A 15,627-nucleotide genomic window follows, 5' to 3' on the forward strand; every position below is an offset into this window, starting at 1 on the left:
AGAGTGGTGGCATGGTAGCTTAATTAGTCTAGTCTTAGGATACTGACAAGATGGGTCAGTCCATACCAAATGATTGCCCTACCATTTTAGAAAAAAAGAATCCTTTTTGAGTGTGCATAGCCTCATGATTTGATAGCTCCAAACTGGTATTATTTTATTTTTTTATTTCCATTGTAACAATAAAGTGGCCTTTTTCAATATTGGTGCAGAGCTTCTTTTGTGTTTGCAATAATTGTGTGCAATCCCTGTTTCTGGACTGATAAAAAAATAGGAGTATGAATAAAAATAATTTACATTGCTACTTTATAGCACTACAAATTCACATGTGATGTCACCTGGAATAATTATTTTTGCGTGAATAATTTTATGGCCAAATTTTATTGTTGGAAATACAATTTTTCCAACTTTTTGGATTTTTTTTTCACGAAGAAATATATTGGTATAAACCTTCATACTTTAAAAAAATATGCCCCTTTGCTATTGCCCTGTGCTGGAATGATTTGGAGTTGTTTATTATGTTTGTTTAATTTTACTCTGCCATCAAATATATGTATTGTGGCATCCCGCCCCTGGCTCGCCCGAATGTCTAAATAGAACCAGGGGGAGATGTCTCACAAAAACAAAAATAAATATATATAAATCTGCGTGGATCCCTCCCGCATGGGACCTACGGGACCAACCTATGTCACTCTCTTTGTACAATTTACGGAAAATGAAAACATTCCCCTTCTTTGGAGATAATTGTGGGTGGGGGGTTCCCGATCCGACCTGATGGGTAATGTTCGGATGCTTATGCCCTCTTCCACAGCGCATTCAAGAAAAAGAAAAATGACCGGACCGATAGGAATGGCGAGGGATTTTTTTTAAGATGACCCGTGAAGGAGTTAAAAAAAAACACTTACTCAAAACTTTCAGCGAAACAAAATATTTATTTAAACAATAAAACTGCATGTAACAAACAAAAAAAAATCCTCTTATGAACTAGTGACGTATGATGGGGTGAAAACAATTTATGACACATCAATGATAAAACACAGCAGTATAAATTGATTTTCAAAATGAAATACCGTATTTGCACGAATCTAAGACGAACACGATTCTAAGACGACCCCCCCTTTTTTGGAACTCCACTATGGGAAAAAATTTTTCTAGGAGTAAACAATCAATGCGCGAATGTTTGGCTATGTTGCCTATGTCCCAGGAAACGCAGGATTTTTGGTGCGTAATGACAGGAATAGTGGTACTTAATCGAGACACTTAGGTCTTATTGTTGATTCGACTAATAGTTTCTTCGGAGGGGCCATGGTCCGAAGACGAATAAAATTAAACTAGTGAAAATGAAACCTGAATTTATTAAACCCACACGGAAAATACTCCGTGGTATGAAGGCAAGCCACCCTGGAAAGTATGTAACCACTCGTACGAGCTATGCTATCGCGTTCGGCGTACACAGAGCATACTGCAGGGGGTGAAGCATGACCATATGACTGCGCCATGAAATTTTTTGTCCCAAAGATAGGGCAACTTACCCATTCTTCTCTAATTAGCGTAGCGTCAGATGAGCAGATGAATTCGGATTGTTAGTAGGGAGGAACAAAATATCCTGAGAAGATATCCCTTCCTCAGTAACTCTGACAAGTGAGACTTATGGTATAACTCGTAAATTGATAACTGATAATAACCTGATATCCTGTTTTCGGACAAAATGCTGCATTAACTGCCGAGAAGATCAGCAACGAGGATATCGAGTTTTGCCAAAAATCACCATCGTATTTTTCCAACTAGTTCCTTGCTTAAAAATGCTTAAATAACGTTAGAAATACGTCGTGTTTGGTCTCGTTCTTTTTTGAATAACGAGCACATTGCAAATATTCCAGCGTAATAAAAGTATAATACCAATTGCCGAAATTCATTGTTAGACACCTTTTGAGCTAATTGGTGATTGGATGCAGCGGTTGACCTCCAGAAACCGGGAACTTTAAGCAGGTAGGCTGAAAAAGGTCAGTGGGTGAGAAAATGGGGGCGTGAAACGCGTTTCTATTGTTCTCGTGTAACTTGATATTTTTTTCGAAGCTAAGGTCTTCGTAATACGATCCCTGCGCTAGCTGGGACCTTTTGTTTGATTTTGGAGAAGAGGAAAGCGTCAGAGGGGGGAGGCGAGAGATGTATGGAGGTGGATAGCGGATCTTGGGAAATGCGCTTATGCTACTACCCCAAGGCTTTTAGCTTCTCCCAATGGTAATTTCATTTCGTGGGGAATATTTAATCTATGTGCCTGTAGTTATTAGCCATAAATGACACATTGTATTTATTTCGTCTCATTTTCGTCAAAAGATTGATGTGGGAAAATTATACGTCGGGACCACGATCTTTAAACAATCAATGCGGAAAAACGATACTTTTGAGATGCGGGAAAAAATTACATTGTCTATATGGAACCTTATTTGTGACCAGAAACGGCGAACGATGAATGCGGGAAAATGATCAATACGGGTACGATAGATCGGAGTTCCACTAAATAACTTTTCTTTTGAAAGCGGCAGTGTAATAACTTCTTTTCTCTGCCATCGTAATACTCTGAAAGGCACGGAATCACAACTAAATCGATTTCTCTAATCAGAGGCAAAGCATGTTGCCATCTTACCGTTGCTCTGAGAAAAATGCGACGATTTTGTAAGTTTATCCCACTACGGCATTGAGGCTTTAACGTTACAATTTAGGTAAATTGTAACCAATCACACGAACATTTTGTGAGTTGATCTAGTTTTAACTTGAATGGAGCCGAACCCAGGGTAAAGCAGGCAATCTCGCGGACTCGGCAGAAATGCACCCGGCGACTGATCGGCACGCGCCGAATCTTTGCCTGCTGCCCAAAAATGGAATTTTTTTACTTGAACGCAAAATTAAATATGCTAAATTACTGTTAAGCTATTTTTGACGTTGATTTTTCGTTGTATTGCTATCAGGTGGCAACCTCAGGTGTTCATAATTTTTCCGATGTAAATTATGCGACCCGCTTGACGTCAAACATTTTGCGTCCGATTCTAAGACGAACCCTCTTTTCCGCAGGAGTTACGAGGGAAAAAAACCTCGTCTTAGACTCGTGCAAATACGGTAATTGAAATGGAAACCAATAACAACAAAATATAGTTTGGTTGTGAACACGCAATAAATGATACACTTTTTAAATTATTTCTTGTAAGGAGAGGTAAATGAAAGTCCATCCCAATGAGTATTATTTTGGATTTGGTTATTAATTTCACTTTCACTGAGTAACTGATGCGTTTCATGACTGTCTGTCTTGAAACTGGGCAGGTGACAAGAGGGGGCTTTCGGGAGGGGGGATAGTTGCGATCTTACTTGACCATTGTCTGTGGTTAGACCAGGTGGGATCCAGCAAACTCTCGTGCCTTTTACTGCAAACTCCTCTTTCTCCCGTGTTGGATGAAGCTGCATCCGGAACGTAAGGAATGCGTCCTTTCTAAGCTGGTCCTTGCTCCTTCGGACAGGGGGGGGGGTCTCTTATTTCAGACCGTGATTTCCAGGAATCAGTCAATTGCGTGGTTGATAGGCCCCTTGTCTTTACTGCCATGTCGCACCAAATTCGGGCATGGGCTTCGCCCAAAACTCACTTCGATCTGCTTTTTTTCTGACACGCGCACAACCTGTTGTCGACGCACCCCTAAAAATGCATCTCTAAGCACGGAAACACCATGACGAGTATCCTACCTTGATGGAAAATGTGTGGGTATGAATTTTGCAACTATGCGGGAGTACGGTCTGTGAATATAAATGATTTTTGAAGAGCATTGATAATTTGGAGCCAGCCAAACTGTTGAAATGTGCTCAAGTCTCAATTCTAAGTATGCATGACTTACTTTATTTATGAGGCATATCCACGAGTGACCTTCCATTGAGGTTTCCATTCTCTTAAAAAAAGGCATAAAAATTGATACGGATAAATTTAAACAAGGTCAAAGCGAGCAGGGTCGTCATGGGATTCAAACTCACCTGAAATGCTTGTGAGGTACGATCTTGAGTGAACGCCCTCTGAACCTCCTACCCTCCCAAAATTTACTCATTTTCCAAGCACAACTTCAATTTTTTTCTGGCCACAGATCTGATTCAACAATAGATGATACTGTGTGTATTTGGCATAAGCTACTTTCTTTCTCTTAATGGTATCGTTCTGCAATCATCTCTGTGAAATGCTTAAAAAAAGAAGCTGGATTTTTACGGATTAAAGCCAGTTGCAGCTTTGAATAGTATTTCTAAATTCTGCATCGCCTATCATCTATTGATCAAAGCATCATAGGCCTTATTATCATCTTGATAGAACCTTATCCAAATTGGCAAAGTATCTCCTCGTTATCTTCGTATTATGAAGCTTTTTGTGTGGGTTAGGCTTTTGACCATTGACAGCTTTTTAAATTGCGGAGCATGGTTATCTGAGTTTATGCGCTAATTCCAGTTATGCTTGTAACTTGCGATCACACAATACAGGTAGCGAAAATGGTGAAATATATTTATTTATGAGGATTTTATAACTCATAAGGATAAGCTGAAGGGAAAAATGTTTCAAGGTGTGTGTTAGCCGTGAAGTTCAGATGTAGTTATGTTATTCACAGTGTACTAGTAACTTATGTTATTTTGAGATGCAAAAGTTTTACTGCGTTTCAATTTTAATTTATTAGGTTCAGGTATGTCCTACCTCAGGGAATGTATTTTCACTATAGATGGGTCGGTTCCGGTACCCGGTTCTCAGTACTGCCGGTTCTTGGCCTTTGGAACCGGTATAGAGAACCGGTCTCAAAAAGTCGGTATTTTGGAGCCGGCTCGGAACGGTGGCGAGGATTTGAAATTGGCGTCCAAAGTCGAAATAGTCTGCGGTGTATTCAAGGCCAAAAGGTGGAAAAAAGGTTAAAAAACGCATATAATACTTTCCGATTGCATGGCGTCCACGTTTTTTTTCTTTTGAGAGTTGCTCGCTAACACGCACATTTAAGGGTTCGTCAGTTTGCCGCTCTCGCGTAACATTCCCGTTGCCGCGGCCGCTTTCAAGCGAGCTGACTTTTTGCCTGCCGCCGTCCACGGCCTGGCGCCGTTCTTTCAACTTACCATAGGTATCTATCAAGGAGGTTGTAAATATTTATATTTTCGCGCCGTTGACGGCATGACGCTCATTTCAATCCGACCCGTCTAGCCGTTGATGCGCCGTCTACGGCGATTGAGGCCGCTCTCAGACGAAACGACTTTTCACCGACCACTGTTCACGTGAAATTCAGGCCGTTTTTAGACGAGAAGACTCTGTACCGGCGTGTTGAGCAGTTTATTGTTGAGGTCATAAGAATTGTATCATTGAAGTTGTCAATCAAAGTAACAATTTCAGCTGCATTGGAGAATACCAAATATATTTTGAACTGACTCACAAGTTACAAAAAGTTAGCGGATGATATCGTCAGAAGTTGGGGAGTGTCATATAATATTTCTGCCTAAAAAAGAATAGATTAGATCCAAATAGGGTAAAAATGTTGAATTTTTAAAATCAAAACCTGGTGAAAGAACCTCGGAAAGGGAGATCCCCTGAGGATGATCAGCAAATCGCGGACCGAAACGTCGCACAGTGGGCGGAAATCGGAAAAAGCCGGACAAAATTACAAAATAGCTTTTTTTGAGTTATAAACTTGAAACTTCGCAGGCATAGTAAAAAAATTGAAATTTATGGATACGTAATTCATTTGACATAGATTTTACCCGTTACTGAGATGCAGAGGCTCAAACGTGAGCAAATTTCCATAAAAACGCCCGTCTTCAATTTTCTCTGAAAATCTTCCAAAGTAAGTGAATGGTGAAGTTATGGGTGGATTCTTGCGGAATAAAAAACCACATAATCTGTTGGCATGGTGTTTTTTCTTTAATTTTCCGTAATCTTAAAGAATACCGTCCATAAATTCTTACCGTGCAGTAACAAAATGGCGGATACTGTTTTTCGTCAAAGTTTTACATTTAGGTAGAGTTTCAAATGAGTTTTCGGCAAAGTCACGCGGAGTAACTTATATGAGAGAATTGTTTGAAGATTTCTTGAGGTTTTCATGCAGTTTTCTTTGAAATAAGTTTGCGTCGCCGGAAATTACATTGATTTTTCGATCGCGCGGCAGGGTTCGTCTCCGCGCGTCGGGAGTTTGATTAGCCGCGACGCGGTAAGGTTATGGAAGCTGTATGGGTTTTAACGCTCAGCATTCACCGTTTTTATGTTTTTGTTCTAGACACCGATTCTCAAATGGTCTATGGTGAAGAGAGTGGAGGTTTTTCATGCGATGTAAGTGCACGTTTCATCGAAGTTCATTTCGTTTTCTTCGGATACGATCGAAGACCATACTTCTATTAAAAGCGTTCAAACCTCGAAAAAGTGAGTTGTTTTCCTGGGACTCATACAAAAAGACCTACCAGAAAGATACCAGCTGAGACCCTTATACCTCCTTCACTCTCCGATCCCTGACCCTCAGGATTCTACTTCGAAAACGGTCGTTTTATGACACCGCGGAGCGGAGCCTTTGACCGTCTTAACGGGGGTATTTCCACGGGAACTAGCTTTTTAAAAATGTTTATCATACCCTCAGTTCTACTTTGACTTATAGATTACCATATCTTTTACCCATTTACCATACGTTCTTCCCCGTGTACTCATTAGGACATTGGATAACCATAGGTTCGACAAATTTATTATTTATAAATTTTACATAGCCTCCATCCGCCATTCAATAGAAAATGCCACCTCACATTATTACACGACTTGATATTTATAAAATAGTATTGGAATTGGGAAAAAAATCATTCACTCGGAAAAAAAATATTTGCTGCATTATTTATCGCGGAGGCTGAATTTAAGACAAGACCCTGATGCTCTGAAATTTCTCAATGACTTCCTGACAAAACGCATCCTATGGCCATACCTTAAGAAATGGGCAGAGCATTCTCGAAATAATGAACGATTTTTGTGTCGATACAAAAGTTGGCTCGCTGAATCCATAACATTTACAGAATTTGTTTTGCATCACTTTCCCGATACTTCAACGACAGCCGGTTGGTATTGTATTTTTGTAAAAATCTATTCCTCTCAAATTGATTGATTAAATAAAATTCCCCCTGAATCTTCATGCTACAAAATTCATATTATATTTGCCATGCATTCCCGGGCGGCCAAAAAAAAATGTCGCACCTCATGTGTGAAATCACGCAGAAGAAAATTCGATATCAACCGGTGGTAAACCCGAGAAACTTTTCTGCAACTGATACGCCGGGAAAACCTAAGATCATACATCACATTTTCATAAGGTTTCCACAACGGAGGCAGTGGAGAATTCTACCGCATACTCAGTTGCCCTTTATTTATTCTTAGTCAATGGATATTTTCATCGAACATGAAAAATTAATTAAGGTGTGCACAAAGTGACCCATAGTTACCACGCCATACAGATAAAAATCTTGTGAAGAGTTCTATAGGCTCTCTGGGTAATATAAAATTTTCATGTTTTGGTCGAAAATGTCATACTCAGAACTAGATCCTCTTCTGTTTGGGCACTGGAGAAATCACTGTCAATTTACAGAATACCGGTACGAGTTGGCAGAAGATAATGCTGAGAAAAAGCCGAAGCTCCGATTTACAAAATCTAACCCCGGGTCTCAAGTCTTTTCGGCTCTCATTTTCCAATAATCAATGCCTCTTGCGCGTCGAGTGCCAAATGCCCAACGAATGTTTCCATCCCATTTCCTTGTCTACTTTCTAATGCTCTTGGAGCTGAGCAGGACTTTTTGTCATAAATACCATATTATCTTGGGCTTTGCAATACTTCTTCTAAAAATTGTATGTCATATTTGTTTTATCATAAATTCTTTATCGTTTTCGACCGTGCTAAACACGGAAGGAGGCGGTGTGATAATTACTGATGAGAATGTTGCCAACAGCGTTGTTGACTCGGATACGAAATTGCTATCGATTAAAAGAACAACGAAAAAGTTGCTGCCCAACTTTCATGAGTTGGTGGCGTCATTAGAGTTTCAACGCATTTACTCGTTCAGAAAGGGAAGGGATCGTTCGCAAGAGTGTTGAGACCAATGATTCACGTGAGTACAGGGAGTAGATGAGGCGCGTTATCGCACTTTCCCGGCGTACGTGACGTTATCAACTCATTCACGGAAGGGTCGAGGCCATCGATATTTTGTTGCAAACAGCTCAAGAATTAGGCGGAAGGATCGGAAAACGGAAACAATATGGGTCTCTTTATTTTTCTAGCTATATCACCATGGAGAGTAAAAGAAAAAGGTGAAGAAGCGGCAGGACAGGCGTCACTTAGGTGTGTTAGCATAAAAATCAGACAGCACCAGTGACCTATAGATAGAAAACTTTGCCTAACAAGACTTGAACCCCTTTAATGTAAGAGGCAATCGAAATTAAAAAAAGGCTATACAAGCAAAACTAAAGTGCGCTTATGCAAGAGAAGACAGGATGCAATTAGCTATTGGTCTATCACAGGGGTGGATTAAGGTCGTTGTTTTAGGGGGGGGGGTTATCTACTTTAGTTTTATGTTTTAGGCGATATCTTGTGCAAGAGCGTACCCAGAATCAAAACTAGGGGGAATGAAAATTTATACGCTTTTGCTGTATCCCTTAGGAACAACTACTTCTAGTATGAAACATATCCCCGCAACAGTTAGTAGAACGAAATTATTAAACCGGTATGGAAGAAATAAATTATTTTGTCGAAGCTCATACACTCACAAATCACTTCACTTGTCGCTTAACTCTTTACTTCATCGTCTATATGCAATCAATTCACTTAGGGGTTCACTAAATGCACAAATTGTATACACTTACGCTAGATGCACAAGTTCACTGCAGGTCGTAGTTTCCTTGCAGCTATAAAAATAAACTTTCAATTCCTGTCTACAATTACACTACATACGTTGCCTTCCTCACTTGAACAATGAATTTTCGTGCTCCATTTTGGCGCGAATTCGTATAAAATATATAAGAGTACACAAATAAAACCTGAGTTCGATCATCCACAACGGCCCGCCATATTTAGTAGCTCCCTTTGACAAGGCAGGTAGGCGACTAAGAGCCGGCAACTAAGATAGTTGCATACTAAGCTTAGTAGCCCTTAGTAACGATCTATGAATACCATTCTGCTAGTATGCTACTACTTAGAACGCTACTTAGGCGTTAGTAGCTTACTAAGGAAACTATGAATACGGCCGTGTGGAAATAAAGCTACTGTTTTATCTTTCTACTTTCTGCGGCGCCTTGGTGCCATGCAATGCCTCATTGCGATAATACATCTGTTTGGACTAGATGCGTTTAGGAACTATTCAATTATATTTTAGCAAAGTTTGCTGAGCTGGTGAGGAAAGAAACTTGCGTTGGAGAGCTACCTTGATAATTGCCATTTTTACAAATATTCCATGAATAGGGTGGTTTCCTATTATTTTTTTATTGCCTAAATCGAAAGATTATTACTCCTGGAGTAAGTATTTCACGCTTTTAGATTTTTTAATGACTATATATATATTTCGCGATTAAATGAAAAGTGAAAATTTTCAAGCGCGCGAAAACGCGACGGCTAAGTATGAATGCTGGGAAAACCCCGTGTGACGTCGTTCTGGTTCCCGCTGCCGCAAGTGAGGTGACCTTGGGGCGAGGCTTTGAGCGCTGATACGACGCAGGCTGCTAGCAGGTAGCAGAATACCCTGCAGGTAGCATTTGGCTTAAATAAGGATTATTAATGCCCTATCGAACGAAGAAAACTTTCCGACCTTAGCCAGTTTTAATAGGTGATTATTAAGACATGTTTCGCTGAGCTCTGTGCCTCATGCATGCATTGGTAATCTCAGACGATGTAAAACTCCTATCTACTCGTATAGAAACTAGGTCCCTGTGACGTCACGTGGAGTGGCATCGCATGGGAGCCAATCTGGCCTTTTTCAAATGCGGTTAAAGTTGACCATTGCCATTCGTCTAAACTGGGATTTCTAAAACCAAATGAATTGTGTAATATGAATACACTAATGGTGGGTAACGAATCGCAATCAATGCCTTTCGTTTTCTTTGATGAAGGAAACTACCCTATTACGGTTGGGGTCGCCTCTGGTGCGTCACAGCCAATAAAATAATAAATAAATATTGGTTTGCGAGCCCATTGGCTTCGGCCTCAAGAGGGGTGGCGTTCGATTTTGGTATCAGGCTCCTTTACCCGATGATGGATTTTTGAGTGCCTTGGAAACGACGTCTCATTAGCGTCTCTTCGTAATGACCGCCATGTGCCGCGAATGGGGGTTGCCGGCAGATAGCGGCGTCCCGCGTCTATATAAGACTCGAGGCAAAAGGCACTCGCCCGTATTCTATCCCAGCATCGCCAAGAGAGGAAAGCGCGCCTACTCCCTGTGTCAGGAATGCCTCGTTTCAAATCTATTGCAACTTCATGCGCGATAGCCGCTGTACTAGGTGAGATTCATTTTGTCTCTTTTGAACCCCCTTTGCGTATGAGGATGCAATATTTATCAATTATTTCCAATGCTGGTATTGCGTGTTCACTTTTGCCCTCATGGAGACATTTTCAGTACTTTTTTTACACGCGATGGATAGTGGTTATTTTTTATAGGAGTTTACGTTTTTGAAAGTATCAGGAACTCAAATTTCCTTTGTGCTAATGGAGGCCATGATGTATATTTTCTTTGGAATTGTTTTGTCTTACCTTATTTTATTATAATTATTGCTGAATTTTCTATAAGGGAGTTTTTTTTTAAGCTTTGTTGCTGGTTCACATAATCTTGCATTCGATCAAGTGGCTGATTCGAGTGATGGGGTTTCGCTGTTCTAACATTAAGGCTTACCAACTCTCTAGCCTACCAGATCCACTGGTATGAAATGGAAAAGGAATTATTTTTTTCTTTTGTTAGGTTTGAAACTTTTCCGTTTTTACGACGACCAAGAAGTTTATTTTTTATCGAATCGGTCAGGATCCGCAATTTTAAGGCTTTGGTTACTTCAAAACTTAGTAGCGCTCCAAGCTTCCTACTGAAGCCTATCTAACATATGTGTTTAAATAAATTTTTCCTACCAACTAAAGCTTTGCATAATAGGAAATAATAATATTATACCATCATCTTTTTTAACCTTTTCCCCACCCCAATGCGAGGAATGGAATCATTTGAAATTTAGGGTATATATCTATACATACATACATACATGTATATGTAAACGTTCTCTCTTGTGATATAAATCACTTATATTTTCAAACGGTCGCTCCTTATTCTAGTGACTCTTTTCCATATCTCTATAGTTTCTCGTTTAATAAATGAAATTTATCCATTCTTTGTGTATCCCAATGAAAAGATGAAGTAGTTGAAATTTTACTGTCTAATTTGATCTCCAGATAATACATAACCTTTGTGAAAATCCATGGTGTTGTAGGTGGACAAATGCAAAGCGGTTCTCTGATCGAAAGGTGCCTTTTTTCTTAAATTGTTTGTTTGTTTCGCTACGCTTAACTACCGTGAAATTAATTTCTCCAATGATGCTAAAGTGTAGCGAAAGTCATGTATAATTGATATATTTAAACATTTTAATTTATCTTCAACGTTCCGAAAACAGCGCATTTAAGGCCTTCACTGCGGGGAATTTAACAGACAACAACGTAGGACGATCACAAACACATGTGCCTTGGGTAGGGGCGACCTACCCAGGCGGACTCGAACCCGCCACTTTCGGTACGGCAGGCGAGGACTTTACACCGCCGCCTCCGAGTAAAATAGTAGCGAATTGCCAAGTATTTTTTTAACCTATTAGATTTTGGAACTAGCGAAAGTTGTTGCTGGATGAAGAGAGCTTAAAGTTGCGCCCAACTTCACCTGATTTATTAGGGATGTGCTTGTCTGCTTTATAAGCTGCGGAGCGACTGACCTAAAAATTACCCGGTAGAAGGCCGCGTTTGAACGGAGGGAACGGTGAGGGAGGCCGTGGTTATGGGGGATCGCTCGCATACAGTCCCCAACCATATACGTGAGCAGATGCGTCGCTTCATACTCTGTATCATTCAGGCATTCGGTCCCTAAATAACCTGGAGCACAAATGTCACTCTGTTTATATTTTCGTTGGAGAAATCTCTCCAATTTCGAATTGATTCGGGATTGATTGAAGGATCTGATTCTGCCCAATTCGAAATGATAATCTTTGATTTCTTCCGCTCTTCAAGCATTCAATTTTGCTGGAAGGAATTGTAAAAGAAATTCATTAGCACGTTCCTGACGATACATTGATACCTGGTTGGTGTATATATTCTCTTCTCCACAGTTACCTTTGTTCTACAGGTTCCTTTTTCTCGGTTTCTCTCATGTTTGAATTAATAAAATGGTGGGCACGGAGTGATATTCAGTACCGGGCAGAAATTTAAAGGCCATATCTTGAGGCATGTAAGAATATAATGATGGTGCGTGATGACGATAATTGTCGAGGGACAAGTAGATGGCTCGAACGGAAAAGGAAAACCTCGAATAAAATATATGGAGCAAGTAAAGTAGGATGTGAAAGAGAAGAAATTCGTTGGTGTGAAAAGATAAGCTGATAGCAGAATTGAGTGGAGAGCTGTGTCTTACTTGTTTGGATTGTTGACCAGTAATGATGAGTCTCTTCAAGGGGACTACTCAGAAGTGGAAGCCCCAGTCCGTCTCGTATTAGCTTGATTTATGCCGCTACTTACGGCGCATTTAAATCGGTTTTCAGAAATTTCCTAGTGCAGAGTGATCCATTTATTCTCAATAATTTCCATGGTGAATCCACACTCGAGAGAGGAATAGCATTGAAAAGTTTTGAATTCGATAGATTATATCAAGGTGACTGCATAGAGGAGGTCAAATTCCATCCCATAGAAGGCTGATTTCTGTTGCCCCTTTGGTCAGGGCCAGGTTTACCAAAAGTTACGCAATAGACACCTCTGAATTGAGCGCCCCTCCTCACTTGAGCCCCCCCTCCCCGATTTTTATGATAAGGCATAGCCACTCACATGAGGTACATGGATTTTTACGAAGGGAAAACATAGACAATTCAATTAAAGAAAAATAGCTTGGAGTATAACTACATGCAACAGTTTAACTTTTATGCAACTAAAACACTTTATGAATACCCTTTCCAAAAATAATGGCTAGCCTTAATCCATACAGCAAAAAAGAAGAGTAACTTCAAAACTAAAAACATTACATACTGCTGTAACTGAATGAACTGCCGCCCTTGAAGGCGCCCCTTGGACTGCAACGCCCCTAGGCACGTGCCTATTTTGCCTTACGGTAATTCCAGCCATGGCTTTGGTCGCATTTTATTCGGTTTTCAAAAATGTCCGCGGCGCGGTGATGGGTGCAATGCGATCCACTTTTATCCAATACTTTGCAGCACAGTGCTTTTAATTGCTAGGAATAGCTTTGAAAAGTAATGAATATGATAGATCACATAATCATGTGTATAAATTTCGGTTAACATCCCTAATTATACCCTAATTCCCCGTGAACCTCGGATCACCTCGTCCCTCAGTTACGCGAGTGGCGACTTTTGTAAACCCATTTAAATGCGCGGTGGGTGACAACACATTTAGAGGCCGACTTGAGGTTCCTCTTTTGTAGTATTCGTGGATTATATGATCCTGAATATAAATTTAAGATGACAGTCTAATTATAGCTTATTCACCCGTGATATTCGGATCGCTGTACCATCAACGACGCGAATGGCGACTTATGCGCATGCGTTGTGCGACTCTCGAGTCGTGTGACGCTAGCGGTCCAGGGAAAAATCCTCATGCCTCAAATAAAAATCTTTTGACGTTCGGGCCAATATTTTGCCATAGCGAAGGATCTATTCTTTACCTGATCGAATAATGCAATTCTCAGAAGTTGAAAATCAGTTCGCGTCGTATTCTTTGTTGCAAATATTTTGTGTCTTAGATCTAAGAAAATGCGAGGAAACAATAAGAGCCGCAGTGTATTTAAATCGAATCGTCTCTGGTCAGAAGTATTGCGATGCGACAGCCAATCGGAATGCGTTGATGCGGAGATTTAGGAGGATACGTCATCCTGTACTAACAACTGGCATTCTCTCCTTCATATTTTATTACAGTAGCTTTTTTCAAATGAACAATCCATCCCAAAAATCTATTTTTAAGACCCTAATGTATACTCATTTTCGGCATGACTATTTTGAGTTAACCGCGCAGATGATACCATTGTCAATAACGTATTCCATTTACTGAAATTATAAAGTTAATTTCTCTCTCTGTTTGTGTTAAAATTTGAATTGTTTCAAAAATAATATTTTCCATTTTATTGTATTTGATTTGAAATCTCGATTGATGAGGGATTGACTTAAGAACATCTGATTCAGTCCAATTCGAAGTGAAAATCTGTGATTCTTTAAGCTCTTCGAGCATTCAACTCCGAGGGAAACGTGAAAAAAATCCCTAGTCCTTTTTGCTGCTTAAACTGTGGATATTGTGTATTTACTGTCTGCATAGGAACCAAGTAAGTGCATAAAAATTTTAATAGCTCAGAAATATGGTCAGTATTTTGTTATTCCTACCGATTAAAAAACAAATCCTCGTTTACGTGTCTTAAATGCCTCTCCAGTGTATCGATGAATAGTTAATAGTAAAAGTAATTTATCGCTCAAGCAATTAAGCTCCATAGAAGCGGCCCCCATTTAGTTTTCCCGCAATTTATAAATTACCAATGAGGAATCTTGTGATCGTTAATAGCTTGGCGAGCGTCAAAATCTCATTTTCGTTAAAGTTAGTTGGATAGCATTGAATCTGCAAACCAGTTCTCGGGAAATACCACGTTAGCAAGCTTCTGCCTCTTTTTCCTACCCTGGCCTTTCCCTTTATCCTTCAGGATTTAATGGTTTTTGTTCGACTGATTGGCGGAAGGGAAGAGAGGTTTGGAGCACCACGTCATAAAAATAACTGGTCAAACTCTCCCCCTCCCTGGGCTTAAAAACTCTTTTTGGCCGGCAGGGAAGAAGGCCCTAGCTTTACGTTCCGAATGTTTGTTCTTATTTGCTGCGGGGAAGTGGTTCAGCGGCATTGCCAATTCGGGACTTAAAATTTTTTTCGGCTCCGGGTCGTAATATTTTTCTGTCCAGGACTGTACCTTCCGTATCCCTAATAAAAAACCATTGCAATGGGTGAGGAGTGGATGTCGCTGTATTTTTTGATTAATCTTAGCATAGGCGGATCTAGGGGGGGCACGGGGGCACGTGCCATTCCTCACCCTTAAAAAAATATGCAAGATTTTTTATACGGTCCCATTATCATTGCGTTCGTTTTGTATTACGAGGTATCCTTGTGCCCCCCCAGAACAAAATCCTGGATACGACCTTGCTTGTGCCCCCCCCCAGAAAGAAATCCTGGATCCGCCCCTGAATCTGAGAAGTATTTGGGACGATGCAAATTCTGGGCGACTTGAATCGTTACAGCAACGCTCACTCCTCCAAAAATATTTTACCAGAACTCCTTCGTTTGTCGACAATGCAGGTAGAAACCGATGTTGGCCTGGTTACTGATAAGTCTATGGGTTCTACTGTTACCTTGA

The 15,627-nt window shown here is 40.3% G+C and overlaps 1 protein-coding gene across 3 annotated transcripts in view; it reads left to right on the plus strand.

Moving 5' to 3' along the window:
• LOC124171020 (xaa-Pro aminopeptidase ApepP-like) overlaps window positions 1–15,627 on the plus strand; it is an 83,061-nt gene that overhangs the window by 32,803 nt on the left and 34,631 nt on the right. The window contains exon 1 of one of the 3 annotated variants that reach the window (XM_046550153.1): window positions 10,395–10,501. The exons of the other annotated variants lie outside the window; for them this stretch is intronic. Coding sequence (XP_046406109.1) covers window positions 10,450–10,501 — 52 coding nt within the window. The 5' untranslated portion in view covers window positions 10,395–10,449. Of the gene's footprint in view, window positions 1–10,394; window positions 10,502–15,627 lie in introns of those variants that run through there. 3 annotated transcript variants of the gene reach the window in all.

This window comes from Ischnura elegans, chromosome X (assembly GCF_921293095.1).
Source record: "Ischnura elegans chromosome X, ioIscEleg1.1, whole genome shotgun sequence".
Classification (NCBI taxonomy): Eukaryota; Metazoa; Arthropoda; class Insecta; order Odonata; family Coenagrionidae; genus Ischnura; species Ischnura elegans.